The 22724-nt window shown below is 51.5% G+C and overlaps 2 protein-coding genes across 3 annotated transcripts; one reads left to right on the plus strand and one right to left on the minus strand.

Moving 5' to 3' along the window:
• The first annotated feature begins 308 nt into the window (after positions 1-308).
• Positions 309-5768, plus strand: MED9 (mediator complex subunit 9). Its single transcript, XM_044978613.1, has 2 exons — positions 309-554; positions 4958-5768. Exons 1-2 carry the CDS (start codon positions 361-363, stop codon positions 5172-5174), a joined length of 411 nt encoding a protein of 136 aa, XP_044834548.1. The 5' UTR covers positions 309-360; the 3' UTR covers positions 5175-5768.
• A 2941-nt stretch (positions 5769-8709) lies between these two features.
• On the minus strand, positions 8710-11413 carry RASD1 (ras related dexamethasone induced 1). 2 transcript variants are annotated; one of them, XM_044980983.1, is made up of 2 exons: positions 11046-11413; positions 8710-10046 (listed from the first exon to the last, which is right to left on the minus strand). In XM_044980983.1, exons 1-2 carry the CDS (start codon positions 11329-11331, stop codon positions 9496-9498), a joined length of 837 nt encoding a protein of 278 aa, XP_044836918.1. In that variant the 5' UTR covers positions 11332-11413; the 3' UTR covers positions 8710-9495. The 2 variants fall into 2 exon arrangements, with proteins under 2 accessions (XP_044836918.1, XP_044836919.1); XM_044980984.1 differs by having other exon boundaries at positions 9667-9972.
• Positions 11414-22724: the final 11311 nt, after the last annotated feature.

Raw genomic sequence — 22724 nt, forward strand, 5'->3', positions numbered from 1 at the left:
GTCATTGCAGCAGGCAGGCAGCCGAGCCCCATTGCAGCAGCGCAGCGCGGAGCCCCATTGCAGCAGGCAGCCGAGCCCCCAGCCGCGGGCCCCATTGCAGCAGGCAGGCAGCGGAGCCCCCAGCCGAGCCCCATTGCAGCAGGCAGCGCGGAGCCCCATTGCAGCAGGCAGGCAGCGGAGCCCCCAGCCGAGCCCCATTGCAGCAGGCAGGGCGAGCCAGGCCTGTGCACACCCCCAGCGCGTCTGACGTGTTAGAGAGGAGCCGCGGCTGCAATCGGCCTATCTCTGGTTGCAAGGGGCCGGGCCTGGGGGACGCGCATTAGCCGCGACTGGCTGCAGCCGGAGGGGGCCAGGGGGACCATGGCTACCGGCGGGGCCGGTGTGGGGGTGCGGCCGGTGGAGGAGCAGCAGCCGCCGCCCCAGCTCCAAGCCCCGCAGCCCCCGGAGCAGCAGGGAGAGCAGAAGCCCCAGCTCCAGCCGCCGCCCCCGCCGCCGCCGTCCCAGCAGCAGGGGGATTTCTCCTTCCTGCCCCTGGTCCATGATACCATCAAATGGTAACGTGCCCGCTCCACCCCCACCCCTCCAGCGGCGCTGCTCTGGGGTCCCCCCTCTGGCCCTCTCCGGGGAGAGAACCCGGGGGCCCCTCCAGCGCCCCGTTCTGCAGAGAGATCACTGGGGATAACCCATGGGACAGCTCCAGGGGTCCTGCCGGGGTTCCCCTTGCACCCCCGGAGCAGAGAGATCACTAGGGATCCCCCCCGCCCGTGTCCCCCCATCTCACAAACAGAGAATGAGGGGATGATCCACACCTTGCTGTCCAGAGGGCTGAGCTCGCTAGGGTTCCTGCCACCCCCTCCATCCTGGGTCCCCTGCTCGCCCGAGGCCACCAGCCACACTACAGAGGATGGCCAAAGCTCGGCTTGTGGAGCCATTCAGGGCGAAGGCTTGGGCTGCCCTCCTCCTCAGCAGGGAGGGCATCCCTGGCAGAGATGAGTGTTCCTAGCAAGCCGCCTGCTCTCTGGAGCCTAGCAGCATGGCATTCTGGGGCCAGGCAGCACGGGTGGGTACCATGAGTCACTAGGGTCGAGGAAGGGGATGGGAGTCCCCTTGCATGGGTGGTAAAATGCAAGTAACATTCCTGCATTGAGGGTGATGGAATTCCTTCTGCAACACCTTCGGTTCTACCTGCTGCTTTGATTTCATGAGGCCGTTTAACTCCAGGCTTGATTAGTTTTAAGTTATTTTCGTTACCTTTTGATCCATCTTGATCTACTTGTACCTTTCTGGCATTGACACTGTGGGCCAGAGCCTCCACTGGGGTAAATCAGGGCAGGTGCCGTGGCGTTTACACCTGCTGACGATCTGGCTGAGAGTTTCTGAGAAAGTTCTAGCCCACGAAAGCTTACGCCCAAATAAATGTTAGTCTCTAAGGTGCCACAAGGACTCCTCGTTGGTTTTGCTGATACAGACTAACACGGCTGCCAGTCTGAAACCTGTCTCAAGTTGGCTGATCTCCGGCGTTCAAGAAATGCCTTTTTAAATCAGGCGTTGTTTCTCTCGTGAGCATAGGTCAGTCGGATTCAGTAGCTGAACCGTGCCTGCAGTGTAAACCTGGGATCTAAAAATCAATGTCCGTCTTGGATTTGAGTTGCATCTAATTGTGCCAGACAAACACACAGTAAAGGCCTGGTCAGCGCAGGCCAGTTCAGGAACATTTTCCTGCTCTAGCTCCTTAAAAAGAGGGTGGTGGATCATCTCATGGTAGCGATCGGAATTTTGTCTTTCTGATTCAAGATCAGTGTCTGGACAAGTACAGTAGATTGGTCCTGAGTAGATCTGGGACCAGCTGAGGAGTTCTAGCCCTGACATTCTGATAGCCCCCCTTTCACATGTTTTGTTTGCGCGAAGTCAGGGTTGCTTAACAGCCCTGGACACTGAAGACTGCCATGTCCGCACAAAACAGGGTCAGCACAGCGGGTGGCAGTGCCAGCTCCTGCCACGCTGCCCCACCCTGGTGCCTTAACCCTGTTCTGCAGGGAGCACTTGGCGGTAAAGGGGGGAGAGTCCCAGAGCGCGGGCCTCAGCACGAACGTCTACGTTGCAGTTAACCACCCCCTTAGCCCGAGTCCGAGTCAGCCGGCACGGGCCAGCCGTGGGTATCTAACTGCAGTGTAGACATGCCCAGAGACTTTGCATGACGCGCAGGCCTAGGGAGAGCAGGACACACTGGGGAATGAACACTGGAGGGGGAATAACTGAAGTGATCATTCTGAACTCACCGGCCGGTGGGTGTCCTGGGAGGGGGGGATTTCAGGAAGGATCTCGGTGGTGGCCATACAAGGCGAGTTTGGGAGGCTGTGCGTGTCTTCAGTGAGAAGGTTTGATGAAAGGCCCCCGGTGTCCCACTGCCCATCCCTGGGCTATCCACTCTCTTCTGATCACTATCCACTCACCTGTCCCTATGTCAATTCCAGCATGATTTTAGCAGCCAGCCTCTTTAACTGCTAGCATTAGAGAGTGATGCTTCATCCAACTGGCAGCTGGGGAGCCGAGCTTTCCTGTGCTAGGGAGTATTCGTTCATAACCCTGGCAGGTTGCAAATGTCTCATCCTGTCAAATGATCGCTTATCACGAAGTCGGGACTTGAACATAAGGTAGCGTGTCTCGGATCTCCAGTGTCGTTGGGGGTGCGTGTTGTAAGCTAACAGACGTCCAAGAACACACACCCTTGCCTGTTGTTTCAATCCCTGGAATTTCTGCCAGCTCTTTGCCCTCAGTCTAAAAAGCTCCACCGCTCTCGAGGCTTGATCCAAATGTCATTGAGTTAGTGGGCGTCTTTCCTCGCAGACGTGTAGGGCCTTATTTCTAAGCTCTCGTGGTGGTGTAAATCAGGAGCGATCCCGCTGAAGTTAGAGTTACACCGGCGGGAGAGCGAGGAGGCCAGTCAATGATTAGATGAACTTGATTCTCGGAAAGGGCCTACCCGCAGTCATTCAATTCCACCTGAGCGTTCATGATTGATCGCGATTTAGATACTCGCTCACTGACAGCTCAGTCCCAGCATCCAGCTGCAGTTTTACGTACGAAGAGCCTGATGAATATTTTGCTGGTAAAATGTCCTACCTGAGTAAGCTTGGAAAGAATTAATATTCAAACCAACGGGCACCATCTGCTTCAACGTTTCCCTTTGGGCTGTGTCATTATTCCCCAAATGACTGAGTCCTCCTCTGCCCCTGCAATGCCAAGCTGGTTTTATTTTTAGAGCTGGCTATTGAGCAGGCCTTCCAACCACAACCCATTAGCAATTGTTTTCCAAAGCAGGGAAGCAAATTCTTGCCTGTTCCTCTGAGCCAGGGGAGACTTTTCTAAGTGTTAACAATGGCATCGCAGATACTAATGAGCTGCCCTGGTGTGAGAGGAAGCAGCTATTTTAAAAAATGGAGCATGCTGAGGAAGCAGCTGTTTTTAAAATAGGGCACCGTCTCTCCTTCCTGGGTGCGTTACTGTCCCCTCAGCGAGAGAGAGAGTCTGTGCAGCATGGTTTTCTCTGGCGTTCCTTATTTTTTAGTTCAAGGAACTTGTTTGTAGCTTGAATGGCAGAATGCATCTGATTCCTGTCAGCTACCAGTGATGCTGTTGTTTATTAATGATTTGTATTACAGGCCCCAAACCAAAATCGGATCCCCACTGTGCTAGGTGCTGTACATACATGTAGTAAGAGCCAGTCCCTGCCCTGAAGAGTGCACAGTCTAAGTAGAGGAGACAGGCAAAAGGAGGGAGGGGAAACTGAGGTATAGTAGGGGGTGACTTGCCCAAGGTCCCCTAGCAGGTTAGTGGTGGAGCTGGGAATAGAGGCCAAGTCTCCTGAGTCCTTGTACGCTGGACTGTGCTGCCTCAAAACAGATCTGACCCTATGCTACGCAGGGCTGGAATAACAGGATGCTGGCGGCAGAGCTGGACGTAGGCTGCAGAGTAGCATTGGCAGAGCTGTGGAGGGGGTGGGGATGGCAGGCTGAAGGCAGCAAGGTGTGTTGCAGGTCGAGGCGGAGGCGTGTTGGGGCTGCGGGTCAGGAGTGAGGGGCATTAGCAGAGCTGCGTTGAGGGACGTGCACCCACAGCTTCCCTGCCCTGAGCCTGGCTCCTGTCGACTCTCGGTCCCTCCTCCTCCTCCTCCCCCCAGCCCCTCTCCTGCTCATTCAACCTGAAACCATTTTATCCCGTCTGGAAAGTGCAACAGGAGGCAGGACCTGTGAGCATGAGTCACAGAAGCTGGGGGAGACCATCTAGGCCTGGGGTCCTTCAGCATTGCTGCTCGGCTGCCAGGACAGCTGGGGGCGCTGGTTCTGTCTCACCCTCTGGGCTAGGAAGAGAGAAAAGCCCCAGGGGCGAGGGTGGGTATGGCCAGCTCTACGGTGAGAGGACAATGTGCATCATATTGTGGTGACACACCCTGGCTGGTCAACGAATGTCGTTGAGAGGTTCCAGAAGGGATCCCATGCAGCCTTTCTAGCCAGAGGAACGTGATGGTGATATGGGACTTCTTTAAAGAGAGAGGGATGGGGACTTAACAGGGGGGAAAGTTGGCCTGATTCACGGTAAACGTTAGAGCCTCAAGCCGTCTGCCCCTGACAAGTGTGACTACCCCCTGGGTGTGTGCGTTCAACAAGACACAGTGATCCAGAGCTGTCAAGTGGCTGTAGGGCTAACGTCACTTAACGGGGGCTTCCCAGAATATCGGCAGTCGTGTCAGAGTTGGGCATATGTAGCTAACCGCCCGTGCCTGCGCCCCTCTTCTCAGGGTGGATGGATGGACGTGGGCGGGCGCAGTAGAGCGAACTCATCCCTGATGGCTTCCGGTGGGTGGCTGCAGAGGAGTCTGTGTAGGGATGGACGTAGCCCCGTGAGTGAGTCTGATGCAAGGTGTGAACTGTCGTATCTGCTCTCTGCTTCCCTGCAGCATGGACAAGGACAGCCAGGATGTCCACCAGGTGCTGAACGAACTCAAGACCAAATTCCAGGAGATGAGAAAGATGATCAGCGCCATGCCCGGCATCGGCGTGAGCCCCGAGCAGCAGCAACAGCAGCTGCGCAGCCTGAGAGAGCAAGTCAGGACCAAGAACGAACTGCTGCAGAAATACAAGAGCCTTTGCATGTTTGAAATCCCCAAGGAGTAGGAGGGAAGGGACGGGACGGGACTCCGCTGTATGGAACTGTGGCCCCAGGGGAAAGCAAGACATCTCCCCTTCTTTTCTGTCTTCTTCCTACAAGGTTGCTGCTGTGTGGATCACAGCCACGTGACATTAACCCGGGAGAACATTGTGTACCTGACGTATGATGATTGCAGCGGTACGTTTGCTTTGATCTGCTGTGGGACTGCGTGTATTTATATATATCTCTGTTCTGGAGTGCGTCTTTTTTTTTTAATGCAAGCGCGCAGGAGGGATTACGCTTCCCCCTCGCTATGAGGAGTAAATGATCTGGTGCTGACATTACTGCCTGCAGCCAGAAAGAGGGGGCATTTTCTTCCCTTTTGTGGAAATCGGCACTGGGCAAAGTGTGGGGGGGAACGGGACTGAAAGGAGCAGAATGAAGCTCCCTGTCCTGCTCCCAGGAGGCAGCGGATGCGGTTCCCCCTGCGCCGGTTGCAGAGCGTGTGTCTGGAGAGACAGGATTGGTTACACCTGCTTTTGTATTTATCACCTTTATTTTTTTTTGCATAAGTGATGTTTGTATCTGAGATGATCCGAGTAAAGATTTGAAAACCCTGAGTGGCACTTGCATCTGTACTGAGCCTGCGAGGCTGGCACAGGGATATTCTGAAAGCCCGGGAGACTGCGGAGCTTGTCTGGGTGCTTTATCCTTCCATTGCTTTTCTAAAAGCAGGGCTGGGGCCAAATAGCCTAGTAGATTTAGGCTGGGAATTTTAAAAGGAGTGGTCAGTGCTCAGCTCTGAGTGAATGTCACAGGGATTTAGGTACCTCGATTCCCAACTCACATAGGCAGTGTCACTCCCGGCAGACTCTCGGAGGCCGGCTGCATGCCCCGGAGTACTTTAATCAAGGGCAGAATCCACTGCCTGCCTACATGGGCCTCTTCCTGCATTTGGGACGCTTGTCCACTACTGTGTTACACCCTCCCCCCCCCCAGCTATGGATGGAGATGAAGTGCTTTGTGCAGATCCAGCGCAGGACCCAGACAAGTATCTGGTAAACAGCCCCATGGAGATGGGAAGGGAGATTGGCCCTATAGCCAACTAGCAGCAACTGGGCCATTCAAGTCAGTGGAGCTGCACCAGGGAAGAATTTAGCCCATAGATAGGCTGGTGACTCTGGATTAAGGCCTCCAACCTTTCATTTCTTCAGTCCTGGGTGCAACTCCGGTGTAAGAGCACCGCCCTGCCACGGAAGTGAGGTTTGCAGGATCCAGGCCTTGGTCACCAGTATAAAACCAGTTGTGGGTTCGTTTCCCTCACCCCACGGCCACCACACACTGCAGCATAAGAGCTGGTCTCTGCTCAAGGGGAGCCTGGGACTTGACCCAGACTGAGATGTATTGGCTGGGCCGGGGATAGTGCCAGCCAGGCCTGCGTTACCTTCGCTTTCACGAGAAGCAAATTCACCCCCCAGTATTTCAGCTGTAGAAACTAGAGGCAGGAGGAGAAGTAGACTTGACGGGGAAGTGCTCAGATGGGGGATCTGGGCGGTGGTGGATTGGGCCACTGGCTGCTCTGATTCATCCCTGATGTAAACACATTGGCTTCAGTGCACTGGACCTGGAGATGAGAATCCGTCCCAGTGGGTTTCCATGGAAGTAACTGAGGGGCACCTCCGGTTACAACTCATGAAAATTGCTGACCATTGGATCATGTTCAAACAGAGCAAGGGGCAGCTTGCTGAGTCCTAGCTGGGAATTTCCTGCTGCCTGCCTGCCCCTTCCATGGGAAATGGAGGTAAACACGGTTATCGTAGGAGATCTCGGTAAGTGGCACTGGATCTCTCTGGCTAATAGAAGTATGTGTACAGTTTCAAGCATGTGCACCCAGGGTTGGCTGGGTCCCAGCCTTTCTTGTGAAGTGCTCTTATAAATTATGATGAAATACTGTGACAGTCACTAGAATGCAGGTTATTTGCATATAACACAAGGACACAGAGAAGCCAGTCGAGTGCCTGGAAGAGAGATAAAGCTAATTCCTATAAAGAGCAACACAAGCTCTGTTTTGAAATTGCTTTCCCTTTGCCAGCCAGAAGGAAAGTGTTTCTGGTAAGGTCAGGGACACCATGCTGGTGAGATAGTCCAAATTACCAGCAGCTTGCTTATTATATGCCACTCTGCACCCCATTTAAATAGTGCTAAACTCATTTCTTTGGGAAGATGCAAATGTGGCCTGGGATAAACCTTTCTTGTGTCAGTGAAACAGAACTCTAAAATACACACCAGAAAATGAACCTGGGCAGTGCATTTCTGCCAGCCATTGTCTAAGATCAGTACATCTGGCATCTGTTTCAGATGGTGAAATAATCCATTTTGTTTTCAATATACCGGTACATTCCAGTGAACTGTGCACGTACTGAAGAGATGGAAGAATCAAGTATAAGTCCAGAGAAATGTGGAGTTGCAGGTGAAAGTGACCCCTTCAACTTAAAATCCAGTCAGGTGGTTTTTTTGTTTTTAAATGTATTAAAAGGTGTTTCAGATGCTACATCAGTTTCCTGGCCTATTTTTATGGTTTCATACGCACATTTTCCTTATCTTTAAATTAAAAATATATTTCTGGCCCCTATTGCTAGGGTAGAGGGCAAGGGAAATAACAGGGAAAACGGGCTAGTGAAACAAGGAGACTGGCTAAACACAAAAGGCCTAATTTTTCAGAGGATCTGAGCAATTGAGTTCAGTGGGAGCTAGCGGTATTCAGCAGCCCTGAAAAACCAGTCCCTAATGTGTTTTCAAAATCACCAAGTAAACAAACTAGAACAAATGAGAATTTATTCCTTCCCCATTCTCTTTCATTTCTGGCAATCTTGGCTACTTGGAACAATAGTTCTTTCAAATGCAAGTATGGGTTGTTTTTTTTTAAGTGGAATGTTTCCTTCAGGTGTGTTGCAAAGGAGAAGAGATCTCTCTGAATTGAGTGCAAATTAGTATTTGAAAAAAGCCTTTTATGATTGAATTGCATGTGTTTCAAGTGTGAAAAACAGGCTAAGAGATTATTCTATTACCGTAATGCCTGGTCCTAGAAGCGATTTTAATTGATTATGAAGTTGTGTCATGTCTCATTTTACTCACATTTCCTAGGACAAATGCCCAGCTAGTATTTATGATCACATGCATTCATGGGCGAGGATCTGAAGTGTTTCACTTTTCCATCTGCCCTCTAGATGTCACTTTATGGTTCAATGTAAGGTACAGTAATTAGAAAAAGTTTTAGTCCAATCAGTGATCTGTTTCGGCAGCACAGTTCATTTCACCCCTCCCCCTAATTACTTTGTTGTGTTGAAATAAATCTTGTCAAGCACTTTCAGTAACGGGAACCTTTGCTCTGGGGCTGAAGGGAAGTATGTAGAGGAAAGGTTTTGATTTGAGGGGAGCTATCATAAGTAAACACCGTTGCTCAGCTTCAGTATAGATGTTCCATAGCAGATAGGGTGAGGCTTTGATAATGCTGAGAAACACAGTGAGGAACCAAAGAACCAAAGACAAACCCAGCACAGATTAATTTAAAAAACGGGTTTTATTTTTGTAGAAAAAATAGTAAACATAAAACATGGAGCGTAGAAAACACTTGTATAAGATTTTGTTCATGTCCAGGACACACACACGACCCTACATAAAATGCCTATTTAAAAAAAAAATGCGCTTTTTTTTCCTCCAAATCAGACAAGACAAATGTAAACAAAAGTCAGTTTTTGACACCCACCCACACACCCATCTCTGCTTCTGTAAGAGGGGCCAGTAGAGAGGCCTGCCAGACGATTGCAACGGCCGGAAGTGTCCTCCTGCAGCTCTCCTGGCTCAGAAATGCACACGCACATGCACACACAAAGCCCCTTTCCAGAGCTCAGTGTTGGCTGGTTTCTCAAGTCCAAACCATATCCCCCCCCACCCCCCACGTCTCTTCTGTAAGGCAGTGCACTGGCCCATGCTGGCGAAGGTGGGGAGGTGCCTTGGAGTCAATGTCTTTTCACTCTCAGCTGCCTTGTCTGTGCTCATAAGGTCCTCAGTCTCTCACCCTTGGGGGGGAGAGGGGGAGGGTGTCCCCAGCAGCAGCAGCAGCCCCCACCCCATTGCACCCCAAAAGTGGGTGCAGAGGACAGCAGATGCAAATCATCCCCTTGGGCAGAGGGTGGGAGGTAACCTGCCCCCGGGGCAGATGCCACCCTGGCCGGGGCACATACCACCCCTGGGCAGCCAGAGTTTATTATCAAACAAGCTTCCCCCCCCGCCCATGTATCTCCCTCCCTTGTTGGGGAGGTCGGGGAAGGGGGCAGCAGGAGGCTCCTAGCTGATCACACAGCGCTCCTTGTCCTTGGCTTGCCCGCCGCCGATGGCCTTCTCCCGGATGTACATGAGGTCACTGTGCACGCTGGGCCGGCGGGCAAAGGGGGCCACAATGCCGTAGGCTTCCCCGCCACTGCCCTCGGCCCCTTCCTTCAACAGCTTCTTGCCCTTGAGCGCCTTCTTGTGCAGCATGTCACAGTACTGCACCGAGACCTTGCGGTGCAGGTCCGGGCTCATCTCACTGGGCAGCTTGGCCATGGCAAAGAGTGCTTGGAACATCTGGTCCAGGCTGCTGTTCTTCTTGGCTGAGATCTCAAAGTAGGCACATTTCTGAGGGTCTGCCCCCACCAGCTGCTCGATCTCCCGGGGCTCGACCTCCCGGTAGAAGTCTCGGTCGCCCTTGTTGCCACAGATGACGAGGGGCACCTCCATGTTCTCCTTGGTCTTGTTCTTCAGGCACGACTTGGTCTCCAGGATCTGCTGCTTCAGCCGCTGCACCTCCTCAAAGGAGTCCCGGTTATCCAAGCTGAACACCAGGATGAAGACATCTCCTGTAGGCGAGAGGGGGCACAGAGAGAGGGCACGTTAGGACCTGGTCCTGGATGGAGGCAGAGCCCTATCCCCAATCAGCTCACCAACCTCAGCACTGTCCATAAATGACTGCACTGCAGGGTGGAATTGTGTGTTTGTTTCAGAGTTGGGGGGGCGGTCTTCTTCAAAAACAAAATCACCAAAATATGCCTAGGTAATTTATGGACAGCCCCTAATTAACCCTGCCACTAACCAGCAGCAGTGCTCTGCAAGTCCCTATTTGCTGCCACCTTTGCCTAGGGAAATAAAGTTTGCAAACTCCCTGCACCAGGCTGTTTGCTGAGCTTGCATGCAAACTCCAGCCTGGGTGGAGGAGCTTGGCTCGACTGTGAGGGTGCAGCTGCGGAGAGAAGCAGCCCCCCGAGCTCCAGGCTTTGCTTTGCTTTTAGATTTACATTGCCAGGCGTGCCATGTGTGAGCAAACCACCCGGGACACATGGGTGCTGGAAGTAGGAGGGCTGCCGCACTCCCCGGCTTGAAGTGGTTTCTATCCTATACAGGGTTTACAGTTTGGTTCAATGGCTCTCAGCACCCCCAGTATACAAATGGTTCCAGCCCCCCTGCATGGGTGTTGGGTAAACACACCCACCCGGCCCTTGCTTGGTTCACTTTCCTAGTACAACTCACACACCTTCTGGGTATGGTGCTCTGTCCCAGCTACTGGCACCAAGACCACTTAGAGTAATGTGCCTGCTCTCCAGCGTTAGCTAACAGCCCTCTCGCTTTTAGCTCATGGGATAGCGTCTCCTGCACTAAACTCCAGGAGTCCCAGGTTCGATCCCCTCCTGGCCTATCAGTGGCCCCTATAAAATCCTCCCCATCGCTTGGCAAGCGGCCCAGAGAGAGCTGGGGCTGTCCCCTGAGCCCGGCACAAGGAGCATTCGCAGCTGGGACGGTCCGCGGCTCCCCGAGGGGCGCTGCAGCCCCCCGGCCCCGGCATGGCCCCGGCCCCCGCGTACCTGTCAGGATGGAGAGGCGCCGCATGGCGGGGAAGGGGTGGTTGCCCGACGTGTCCAGGATGTCCAGCTGATAGACCTCGCCGCGGATGCTGTAGAACTTGCGGTGGAAGTCCTCGATGGTGGGCGTGTACTGCTCCTCGAAGCGGCCCGTCAGGAAGCGGGAGACGATCGCCGTCTTGCCCACCTTGGAGGAGCCCAGCACCACCATGCGGTAGCAGTTCTTGGCCGGGATGCTCAGCTCGGACTCGCTCTGGCACAGCTTCTTGATCATGGCGGCGGGTCTCATGGAAGGCGGCGGCGGCAGCGGCAGCGGGGGTCTGGGGAACGGCTGGCCACTGGGCGCCCCCTCTCCTGTGCAGGCTGCGAGTCCGGTGTGAGCGGCTCCGGGCGCCGCTGGCTCTATATAGAGCTGGCCGTGCCCGCCCCTCGGCGGCGTCACAGCCCGGGGGCGCGGCTTGGTGCACGGCCGCTTGTGTTTGCCTGCGCGGGGCGGGGGGGGCGACCATCCTGCTGCAGCGCCGGAGCCCGATCCCCGGGGCAGGCAGAGCCCCCCACCCCCGGGTGAGACGGGGCTCGTGCAATTTCCCTGGGCACTTTGCAATGACCCCCCCCCTCCACTTCCAGCTGGATTCGGTGCCACCCTCCTCTTGGATACACGGTGCCCGGCTCCCCGCTCCGCCAGAAGCGCCCCGGCTCCGGGCGGGTCTGTTTCAGCCCAGAGGGGGATCCCGGGGCAGTTCGGGGACCTGCCTGCGGGCAGAAGTGGGGTGGGGAAAATCGATGGCTATTGTCTGTCAATTACATACACATATGCCGGGTAAGGCTTTGTGAGCCTAACACACCGGGGGGGGGGGGGATGTGTGATATTTGCCGTTCAAATCATTGAAAAGGGGCCATCGATTGAACGGGACACGTTGGATTGTGGTTGACACACGCTCCAGTTCTGGTGTCTCTTTCAGCCCTTTGTCACTTACACTGAAGGGAAACTTATTTAGCTTCCTCGATTTTTTCCGCGCTAATGTAGCTACCAAAGTTGGCCTCCCAATCCCACCGCCCAAAGCCCGGTTCGTTCCCTTTCTCCGGCGGGTTCTGTCTATTCTGATTAGGGCCATTTTCCCGTTTCTGTCCAGGCTGTGGGTGGCTGGGGAACTGCGCTCCTTTGTTTTCCCCTTGTGGTTTCATTTCCTGTGTATTTTCCTCTCTCTGTGGAAATAGTTTGCAGGGACGAGGACTCACAACACAAGTAACAGGTTTTTGCGGGTCAGCTCCTACTATCCATTACACTTTCCAGTCCCTCCCGCTGCGGCTGGCTGGAAGCTTTTGTGGTGCATTATTGAAGCGTGGCTCTGTATCGCCTGCTGCTTTTCCCAGCCTAAAAGCCACTCACTCACCTTGGGCGAGCAGTGGCAATCGTCAACAAGCATTAACAAACCAGAAGGGTAAACGCCACTGACTCATTACGCCTTATGCGCTGTTATGTATGTGCTGCTGCAGCAGGGCTGTTATTCTGCCCATTTAAAAAATATGCAAAGAAAAAAAAACCGGTGCCTCGAAACACAGGGAAAAACGAATCACGACAAGACGAGAGTCCGAGATCAGAAAGTGGCCAAATTGAAGTGTCTTGTAATGCGGAGTGTCTCCGCTAGAGGGCAGCAGCGGGTGCGGCTTGCTTGTCCCTTTTCCTGGGCGCAATGTTAGATTTTATGCAGGGTGCACAGGGCAAAAAAGCACCTGAGTAAACAGATGTTAGGTGAGCAGATGGAACCCCACAAACTCAGTCACCCACGCAGGTGACTGTAGCGCATCAGTTGCCAAAAGACAGAGTTAGCAGGAAATGAAAAAGTGCTTGAAACAAAATTGCGCTGGGCCAGGATGGAACCACAAGCAGCTCAAAAAGTGAGCCACAGTCATTGCCAGGTGAGAGTGTGGGGAGACGTTAGCGTGTCAGAGGGGCCGGGGGAAGCCAGCAGAACAGAGCTCTTGCCTAAGCTGAAGATGGCAATTTGCAGTCAGGCCTTTTATGGCAGTTTTCCAACCCATTGGCACGGCCATATGGCCCTGGGCTCCATTGCTCCCTTGGGACGGCTTATGTAGCCCTTGAGTTAATGAGATACTTATGCAAGTGTATACGCATCAAGCACATGAGCAGGAGCAGTGCCACTGAAGTCAGTTGCTTCACTAGAACTATCCATGTGATTAAAGTTCTCCAGTTAATCATACTGCTCACAGTAGTGCCACCCAAGAGCAGGGCCCAGAGTGCTAGGTGCTGTACAAATACAGATCAATTGATAGCTCTGCCTAGAAAGAGTTTATAATCTAAACAGACAAGACAGAGGAGAAAGGGATAGAACCTACGTGCTTGCTTAAGTACCCCATCAATTCAGGACCCTCATGGTGACGTATTATCCTTGTTGAACTGGTGCTTTATGGATGTTTTGCTGCTATGATGCAGGCCAGGATCACCATAGCTGGGGCACAGAGATGAGCTGGCTTGGATTAAAATCCCATTGATTGCAGACCCTGTATTGGAAGGGTTTATTTTCAGATGTGGCTGAAGAGAAATCTCCCCCGCCCCAAATATCTGACCTTGTAAGATTTAAGGTGATGGATGTTTCACAAGAACAGCTCATGAAAATCTGATACCATTGAACCTAACCCACATTGGCCGTAAATCTAGACTCTAGCCGAAGCCTAATCCAGAAGCGATTGTAAACACTGGCCATCCCTACAGCTATAAAATGCTGCTGCCTCTGGGGGGGAATGCAGCAGCTATTTAAACAGCCCACAGAAACCCAGGTGTTGGGAAACATCATAGCCAGTTGAAGCCGCAAGGGGGATTTTAGGCAGAGAGCGTATAATTCCCAAATTGGGAATGTTCCTGATCTATAAATGAGAGTGCCAGGAGGTTTATTGGATGGTCCTAAAACACAAGTTGATCAAGCCCCGAAATAACAAAGATCACTTAATAGAAGTGGTTGGCTGAAAATAACAAGGGAGTTAGAAAGTGCCTGTTCCTTGGGGATAGACAAATCGAACATCTCGATCAGAATTTATCGCTAACCACACACTTAATAATCACGCCCAGGGGGGATAAAAATAGCTTGTTCAAAGCCTCCTCTCTAGTTAGCTCTTCTCAGTATATGGGAAATCCATTTGCTCCCTTTGTGAGGCTCCTCGGTGATAGGAAAAGCAGCGTGTTCTTCATCCAGACACTGCTCCAGCCCATCGACACATGCTGAACCGCAAAACCCGGCACATGGAAATCTGAAGGTGCAGCTAGGATCAGGAATGAACTTGAGTTTTCCATTCGGGTGCAAGCTGCAAGCAGGATGTGTCCAAATTGGAGAGAGTCCAGAGGAGAGCAACAAAAATGATAAGAGGTTTAGCCAACATGACCTATGAGGAAAGAATTGGGCGTGTTTAGTCTAGAGCCGAGAAGGCTGATGATAACAGCCTTCAAAGATGTAAAAGGTTGTTTATAAAGAGGACAGCGATCAATTGATTTCTGTCTCGGCTGAAGATAGAGCAGAAGTAATGGGCTTAATCTGCAGCAAGGGAGATTTAGGTGAGCTATTAGGAAAAACGTTCTAAGGCTAAGGATAGTTAAGCTCTGGAACAGGTGACCTAGGGAGGTTGTGGACTCCACATCGCTGGGAGGTTTTACGAACAGGTTAGCCAAACACCTGTCAGGGATGGTCTCACTATGTTTAACCTTGTCTCAGTGCAGAGGGGTGGACTAGATGACCTCCTCAGGCCCTCCATGAGTCGGCAGCTAGTTGAGATGCCCTGTCCTCGGACTGAAATGGCTGAGGACACCTAGGTAACTTCTGCTAACCATGCCCAGGTGCGACAATTCAGAGCCAGGGAGCTCTCAAGGCAGGGCCATCAGATCCACTGACCTTTCCGGTCAGACAAACCGCAACTGTGTTGTTTTTCAGGGTACGGTGCCAAGCTCATCTGTTCTCCAGCGACCTGTTTTCCCATCCACGGTTGGCTGCACCCATCCCCCCAAGATGCCGTTCTCGCAGGGCCCGAGTCAGGAGAAAGTGCAGGCGTAGGGAGGATTTTGTGAGATTTCTACCCTGCGGGATCAAAAGCTGGTGGGAGTTCATGAGGCTTCACCAGTGTTCAAAGCAGCATTCGATCATGGGGGCGTGGGGCGGCGGGAGCTTGCTGAGTCCCTACAAACTCACACGTCAGGTGACCATATGTTGAACCGCACAGCAAGCATGTGGCCCAGCCATTGGGTTTACCAAGGTTCGTGAGTGTCTTTGGATCTAAGACACACAGCCCCTTGCTGGCAGCCGTTAACATTGATCAGCATAACATGGCTGTTATTACCTGGCTGGCCAGTTTGGCTCCTGCAGCGCGGGGAGGACAGTATTGCGTCTTTTGCACATTTTACAGATGGCTGGATGGGGGAACAAATGGGCTTATGCAGTTTGCCTAAGATCACACGTGAGAGCCAATGACAGGACACATACAGAACCCAGGAGTCCTGACTCCCAGTCCCCCTTTGGTCTAACCACCAGATCAAATTCCCGCAAGCTGGGCATGGAATCCTGGTTCCCAGGCTCACGGCACTTCCTCCCGGAGCTGGGAACAGAATCCTGGAGGCCAGATTTCCAGTCCCTTGCTGCAGCCTCTAGAGACCACCTGAAATGGGAGGGACTTCAGTCCTGATGTCTCCCCACTGGCTTGTGCTGCTGACTCACCCCGGCTCTCTAAAAGGCGCTCCTTTCATCAGAGCATGCCGTTACGAGGAGCGCATTGATTCTATCATCCCCCCTCACTTAGCTTAATAAAGAGCCCAAAATGCACTGTGTGTCAGAGGGTTTTTCATCTCTCTTGATTAAGGGCCTTCTGTTATGCTCCGTCCGAAGCGCTGTAATAACATCTCTCCCTGCTGGAACGGGGAGGGGCGGGGGTTGGAAAGCGATTGGTAAATATTACACTGGGCTTTTTCTCACCAATCTTTTGACGTCAGCCTGGAGCCAGTTATGAGCTATGACTCCCCGGAGCCCTCTTAACAGGAGAGCTCTCTCTTTCTTCTGCTCGTCTCCCCAGGGCCGCTGCTTCTGTCACTTGCTTTCCAGAAACATTGCCAACTTTCTGCACCTCCGTCCTTTCTCGGGCTGGGGGCGGGAGGTGACGACAGGGCTGTACGTCTCCTTGGCGGGGGGGCGAGTGAATTCCTCAGGGCAGGGCCTGTCTTTTGGGTCTGCCTTTGTGGAGTGCCTGGAGCAATGGGGTCTGCGATTGAGACCCCCACCCACTACTGCAATAGGGATACTAAATAATAATAATAATTAATAACACAATGGTATTTCCCAGGAGCAGTAACTGGTCCTCAAAAGCCAGCGGTGAGTGAGCACACGGAGTGAGCATGCTCAGTTAAATCCGCTGAAGCCGCTGCCCTCACTCTGCCGCCCTGCCCTGCCCTGACGGCCGTTACGGGTCATCTCTGTCAAAAGCTGGACACTGGAAGGGCTCTGTGAATCCATGGGGGGGATGCTGTATATTTCATTCCCCCGTCTCCACCCATGAGCCTCCTCATTCCCAAAGCTACAATTGGGGAAAATCTAATAGGGTTAGATCTTGCTGCCCTAAATCAGCGCCATCAGTGCAGATTAAAGGTCAACATTCAGCGTTCGGCTTTATGCAATTCCTACTGGCTTCCTATCCATGAGGATTGGATTTAGCCTGAAGTCAGCGCTGCAGGACTGACCCATGGCTAGAAGAATGAGAGAGCTTTAAAATGAAGAGGAGAGATGCTGGTTAGGGAACGGGAGGCCCAGCTGTGGTGCTACAACTAAATCCATTAGGGGAAAGCATCTGATTAAATCAAGATGCAACCGCCATTGGTTCTATTAATTCCATATATTATTAGCCTGCCTCATTTCATTAAATCACCTCTAGACCCATAGACTCATAGACTTTAAGGTCAGAAGGGACCATTATGATTTTATAGTCTGACCTCCTGCACAACGCAGGCCACAGAATCTCACCCATCCACTTCTATAACAAACCCCTAACCTATGTCTGAGTTACTGAAGTCCTCAAATTGTGGTTTAAAGACCTCAAGGTGCAGAGAATCCTCGAGCAAGTGACCCATGCCCCACGCTGCAGAGGAAGGCGAAAAACCCCCAGGGCCTCTGCCAACTGCCCTGGAGGAAAATTCCTCCCCGGCCCCAATATGGTGATCAGCTAAACCCTGAGCATGTGGGCAAGACTCACCATCCAGACACCTAGGAAAGAATTCTCTGTAGTAACTCAGATCCCATCCCATCTAACATCCCATCACAGATCATTGGTTATATTTACCTGCTAATAATCAAAGATCAATTAATTGCCAAAATTAGGCTATCCCATCATACCATCCCCTCCATAAACTTATCAAACTTAGTCTTAAAGCTAGATATGTCTTTTGCCCCCACTACTCCCCTTGGAAGGCTCTTCCACAGCTGTATGTAGTTTGCAGCATATAATTTCTCCCAGCTGGGATGCAATACAGAACTCTAAGTATTTCATTAGTGGATTGTGTGTGTGTGTGGGGGGGGGCTTTGCCCATTTCTCTGGCAGTGATTTTCTGTGTATCTCGATTTCATCCGCTACTTAGGATTTTGTACAGAACCACCTTGAAAGCCTGAGACATCTCTAAATTCCCTAATTTCTTGAATCATCGAAGCAGGGAAATCACTAATCATCTTGAAAACAGATCTTGATCCAATGCAAGTTGAAGACAATGAGACTCTTTCAATGGGTTTTGGATCAGACTCATAGCACGACATTGTTTCCAGCCACACTGCATTTATTACCAAGATGTTGTCATTTTGCTGGGATTTGGGGGGCGGTGGGAAGGAAGGTACAGGGCCACTGCAAATAAGAACAGAAAAGAGGTTGGGTCTCTGCTTTGGCGCGTTTAAGACGAGGTGTCTCAACTTGGGCACTGGTTCTGACTGGCTGAGGAAACAGTGCTGCTGATTCTCATGAGACACGGTCTGTTTCTTACAGCTCCAGCCACTCACATCATGTGAAAATATGACACTCTCAGCTTTCATTAAAAAAAAAAAAGTTTCTAGTCCTGATGGTTAGGGATAAAATCTTAAAAACAAGACCCTAGTGCAGCCTAAAGGTGAAAAAACCCAAAAGTAAATAAAACAACCCACATTTTTTAAAAAATCTCATGATTTTTAAAACAATCTCTTGATTTTTGAATGTTTGGGGTTGGCAGTACTGAGACAGTGACTTCAAGGGTGGCCCCTCTAACGCGGAATTGGCTAGGGGTGGGGTTGAGACAGTCTGAGTGGAACCCAACTGTGGGAAACAGGATTTACACAGCCACAGAGAGGCACCCTGGAATTGGGGAACTAGACTCCAGAACGCTGTTTAGCTGGAGTAAATGGAGTGACTTGTGTCTGAGCTCAGCTGCTGCCTTTTGCTGCATCACAGGATAATGTTCCAGGTGGATGGGAGCTGTGCAGCTACTGCGTGCCATTCACCCACATGTGGAAAGTTCTATTTTGAGGGGTTAAGCATTGGCTAGGCTCTTCATTGGCAACTGGTTGCAGAGCTGTTCCAGCTGCTGCTTAACATTCCAGCCATGTGTACACAGACTGATTTCCTGATGTCGCCTCCAAACTCTTCCCTACTGCAACTCCTCCCTTCTCCCACAGGTTCCATGCAGTCTGGGTCCCTTGTATTTTCTCCCAGGAAAGAATTAGCCCACTCCAGAAACTCAAACCCATCTTGGACTGCTCAGAAGTGGAAATGCTGTTTTCTTTCTAGGCCCCTTCCCCTACTGACTGTGGGGCCCTTTGGTCTTTGGTGTGTCACAGTGAAGGATAGTCCCTTCTTTGATGCAAGGAGCTACATTATGATATAATCGAAGAGCCTGGAAGAACACAAGGCTAGGCAAGGAAGACCTACGGCAGTCACAGTGGAAGGACTTTGGAAGATACCATGGCTGGAGATGGATGCACGCTCACTCTACAAAGAAGCTTCAGCATGATATCAAAAGCAGAAGTGCACTGTGCAGGCAAAGCAGTGCCAGTCTACACTAGCACAGTCACCGTATTGTAGAGAGAAGTTGTCTGCCATAAAGAGAGCATTAGACATGCAGCATCCCTTCCAATAGACTTCCAAGGCATCATATCTTCTTCCACAAAACTCCCTTCCACCACCTCCGGTAAGTTCCTGTTACATTTTGAATTCCCCGTCACAATTTCCTGGATAGGCCTCTTGCCAGCTGAGCATTTTGCCAACAATCCACAGCTTGCACAAAGCTTCCATGAGTTCGGCAGCCCATGGAGGTCGTCCTCTGCCTGATTGCACATGGAGGCAAGACCTTGCACCTCGTTTGGGCTTTACTTCTGGCTCCCTGTGCTTTGGTGACTCCAACCTGACCACCCAAGACCTACTTTCAGTGAGTACTGCAGGTTCCAGCCACCTCCCAGTGGAGTCAATTCAAGTCTTGCTATTAATTTGTTGAAGGCTGGCTCTGGACTCGTCAGGTACTGCAAAAAAAAAAAACCCCACCCCAAATCTGCAGCAGTGAGTCTCAGAGCCTGGGGCTACAGACTTGGGTTCACGTTACAGTGTTAAAACTAGCAGTGGAGCGGTTCTTTCTCAGGACGGAGTCTGGGCTCTGAGTCCCCCCTCTCCCCTGCTTCCCGGGTTTCAGAGCCTGAGTGCCAATCCGAGCAGAAACATTTACACTGCCATCTCATGAACCCCAGTCTGTCTGCCATGGGTCTTTTTCTGCTGTGTGGATGTACCCCAAGTGTTGGAAGACAGACACCTTGCACCGCACAGAGACAAGTGCTAGCTTCCTGCATTGCTTATCCTACATTTGCAGAGTGTGTTGTTTCTTGTCAGTTCCCTGCTGGATGCTCTCTGCAGCTCTCCCTGCTGTGTCAGTGATCAGACTGTGCAATGGCATGTCTGCCTTGGGAGATCACACGCTTCTAGTGCAGACCTGGGTGTCTGGGAAACAACAGATCATCCACTGAGCATATGAGTTTCAAACTGACAGCTGCACCCTGCTAGGCATGCCTTATTTCTTGTCTGAATTGGCAATTTGTTGTCTTGTGGCTTTCCAAGCTGGCAGTTTTAAGAGGCTATTGGCACTGAACTGAAGATTGCCACTGATTTATTCAGACTTACTCAGGCTTCGGTACAAGCATCATGAGTTGCAAATCAGGCTGCCCGGGAAACACAGGCCCAAACCCCAGCAGGGATGGCTGATCCTTCTGAGGCAGACAAAATGAGTTCTGTGTAGTTCACAGCGTGCAGCTCCTTAAGAACCAGGGTCCTGTCTGCTTTGTGTGAGCATTACAGAACCCCTGGCCCATATTGTAAGAATATGGGGATTTGCCCCGGAACATTTTCCCTCTACCCGTCTGCTGTGCTCTGCATCTGCTGGCCATAATCCTCCACCCCAGAGGTGGCTGCATTTCAATGATGATGGATGTAGCGTTTGTAACGCGCTTTAGGCAAGGGCACCGGAAACTTTGTGTGTGGGGAGGGAAAGCTCAGGCTGCCCTCCCTTCTGGCACCATGGCAGCCCCTGGTGGGTGAAAGGTGTAATTACCGCACCTCCCCAGCATAATCGATTATTCTGCAGGGGGAAGGGGGAATCTGCAGGGGACATGAATTCTGCGCTTATGTTTCTTTTGTTAAAAAGTGGGGGGGGGCATGGCCCCCTGGGCCCCTTTCCCAGTCCCAGCACCAGAGGCATTAGGGTAAAAGGCACTAAAGTATTCTAAGTTAGCGTTTATATTGTGGTAGTGCCCACAGGCGAATGAGGTCGGGGCCCCATTGTGCAAGGTGGTGTACGTGCCTAGAGTAAGAGCTTACAGTCGAACCATGTAGACTCTTATTAAATTGCATCCGACAGGACACACTCCTGGGGGGAATGTCTTTAGGACTCAAATAGGTCTTTTACCTGGAAGCCTGCTGCGTTCCTCTCTTTTCTTTATTGGTTCCCATCCGGGGAGCGAGGGATCGGGCTGGGTGTGAACAGGAGTGACAGCCACTGACAATTCAAGGCTCACAGCACGAGTGACATTCAAAACAAGTTTTTTTATCGTTAACAAACACATCAAAGGGACTTACCTACTGTCTCTAAATGTTGGCGCATAAGGAAGTCACACTTGCTGTGATCACTAGCTCAGTGCTTTTAATGTCCACAACTAGGTAGGTAAACTCATGTTTATTAACAAAGCACACGATGCCGGCCGCAGCTTTTGGGGTCTAAACAGCCTTTAACTCAATAGCATCCCCACAAACTTGAAAAATTATTCCGTGACCTTATTAGACTCGGGTGATGTCAGCAGCAAAGGTCGGTTGCGGAATGTAGCGAAGACTCTACCTGTTGCCTCGGCTGATCGGATGTTCTGACATTAGGGGCTTTGTCTTATATGTGCAATTATCCCACCCTGCCCCACCCCTGGAAAAAAAAAGTGTCCCAATTTTTCACACTTGCTATCTGGTCACGCTACCCCCTGGCCAGATGGGATACTGCAGAGGCTGGCAGTTGTGAAGGAGCCAGGGAGATGGGGCGAGATCTACCTCTTCTTGTTCTGTAAGGCTTAAAAAAAATTGGCCTTAGCAGAGCTTGGCGAATTCTTTTGGTGAATTTGCCCAAAAATAATTGTTTCGGGGCAGTGAAATTATTCATGAATTTGGGTTAAATGTAGCCAATAGTTTTAGCCATACTCTTCCACACCCCTGAAACAAACAAACAAACAAACAAACAACCTGGAAAAATGAACCTGGAAACACTGAACTGTTTCATTCTGACATTTTCAAAACGAAACGCTTCACAATTTCACTTTGCAAATGTTGAGTCGAATCGGCATTGGAAATGTTTTGTTTGACCATTATGAATTTGTTTTTCCATTGTTTTGTCAGGAAAAAATGTTGAAAAAAAATTCAGTTTTGGTTCGAAGCGAAGTGATTTTCTTTTTCCAGTTTGGCCCCCAAACCGAAAAATCAATTATTTGCTCACTCTAATCATCAGTCCTCCAGGAAACATTGGCAAGTAGGAGGAGCCCTCCTGGGTGCTTAGCACTTGGGGTGCGACGGCCTCTGCGTAAGGCGGTGGATTTTTTCTTTGGCCCAGTCATCTTTCTAGCTGGAAAGGGACAGCTGATAACTTAGATCACTGCCCAGCCCCTGTTTATCAGCGCTGCCTCCCTCCCGTTTGTATTGCGAGGAAACACACGGCCCACTTGTCCTGGGTGCAGAGTGTCAGTTGACTAAAGAGTTTTTTAGGAATGCTGGCGAGATTGGCGCAAAGGAGACACACGCAGAGTGACTCAGCACCGTTGGTTTGCAAGTGGTGGTGCATGGATGAGGCTGCTATATTGAAGGGACACCAGGTAGTAGGTGCGGGGCAGGAGCTGGTTATGGTAACATATCTCAGCGTCAAAGGGCTTTAACGCTCAGTATAAGAACGGCCAGACTGGGTCAGCTCGGGTGGTCCATCTAGCCCAGCATCCTGTCTCTGGCAGTGGCCACTACCAGCGCTTTGGGGGGAGTGTGCAGAACAGGGCAGTTCCGGAGAGATCCACTCCTAGTTCCCCTCTTGGCTGCTGGCAGTCAGAGATTCAGGGTCCCCCTGAGCATCGGGTTGCATCTTTTGACCATGTTGGCAATAGCTGGACCTTTGCCATG

Source organism: Mauremys mutica, chromosome 11 (assembly GCF_020497125.1).
Source record: "Mauremys mutica isolate MM-2020 ecotype Southern chromosome 11, ASM2049712v1, whole genome shotgun sequence".
NCBI lineage: Eukaryota > Metazoa > Chordata > Testudines > Geoemydidae > Mauremys > Mauremys mutica.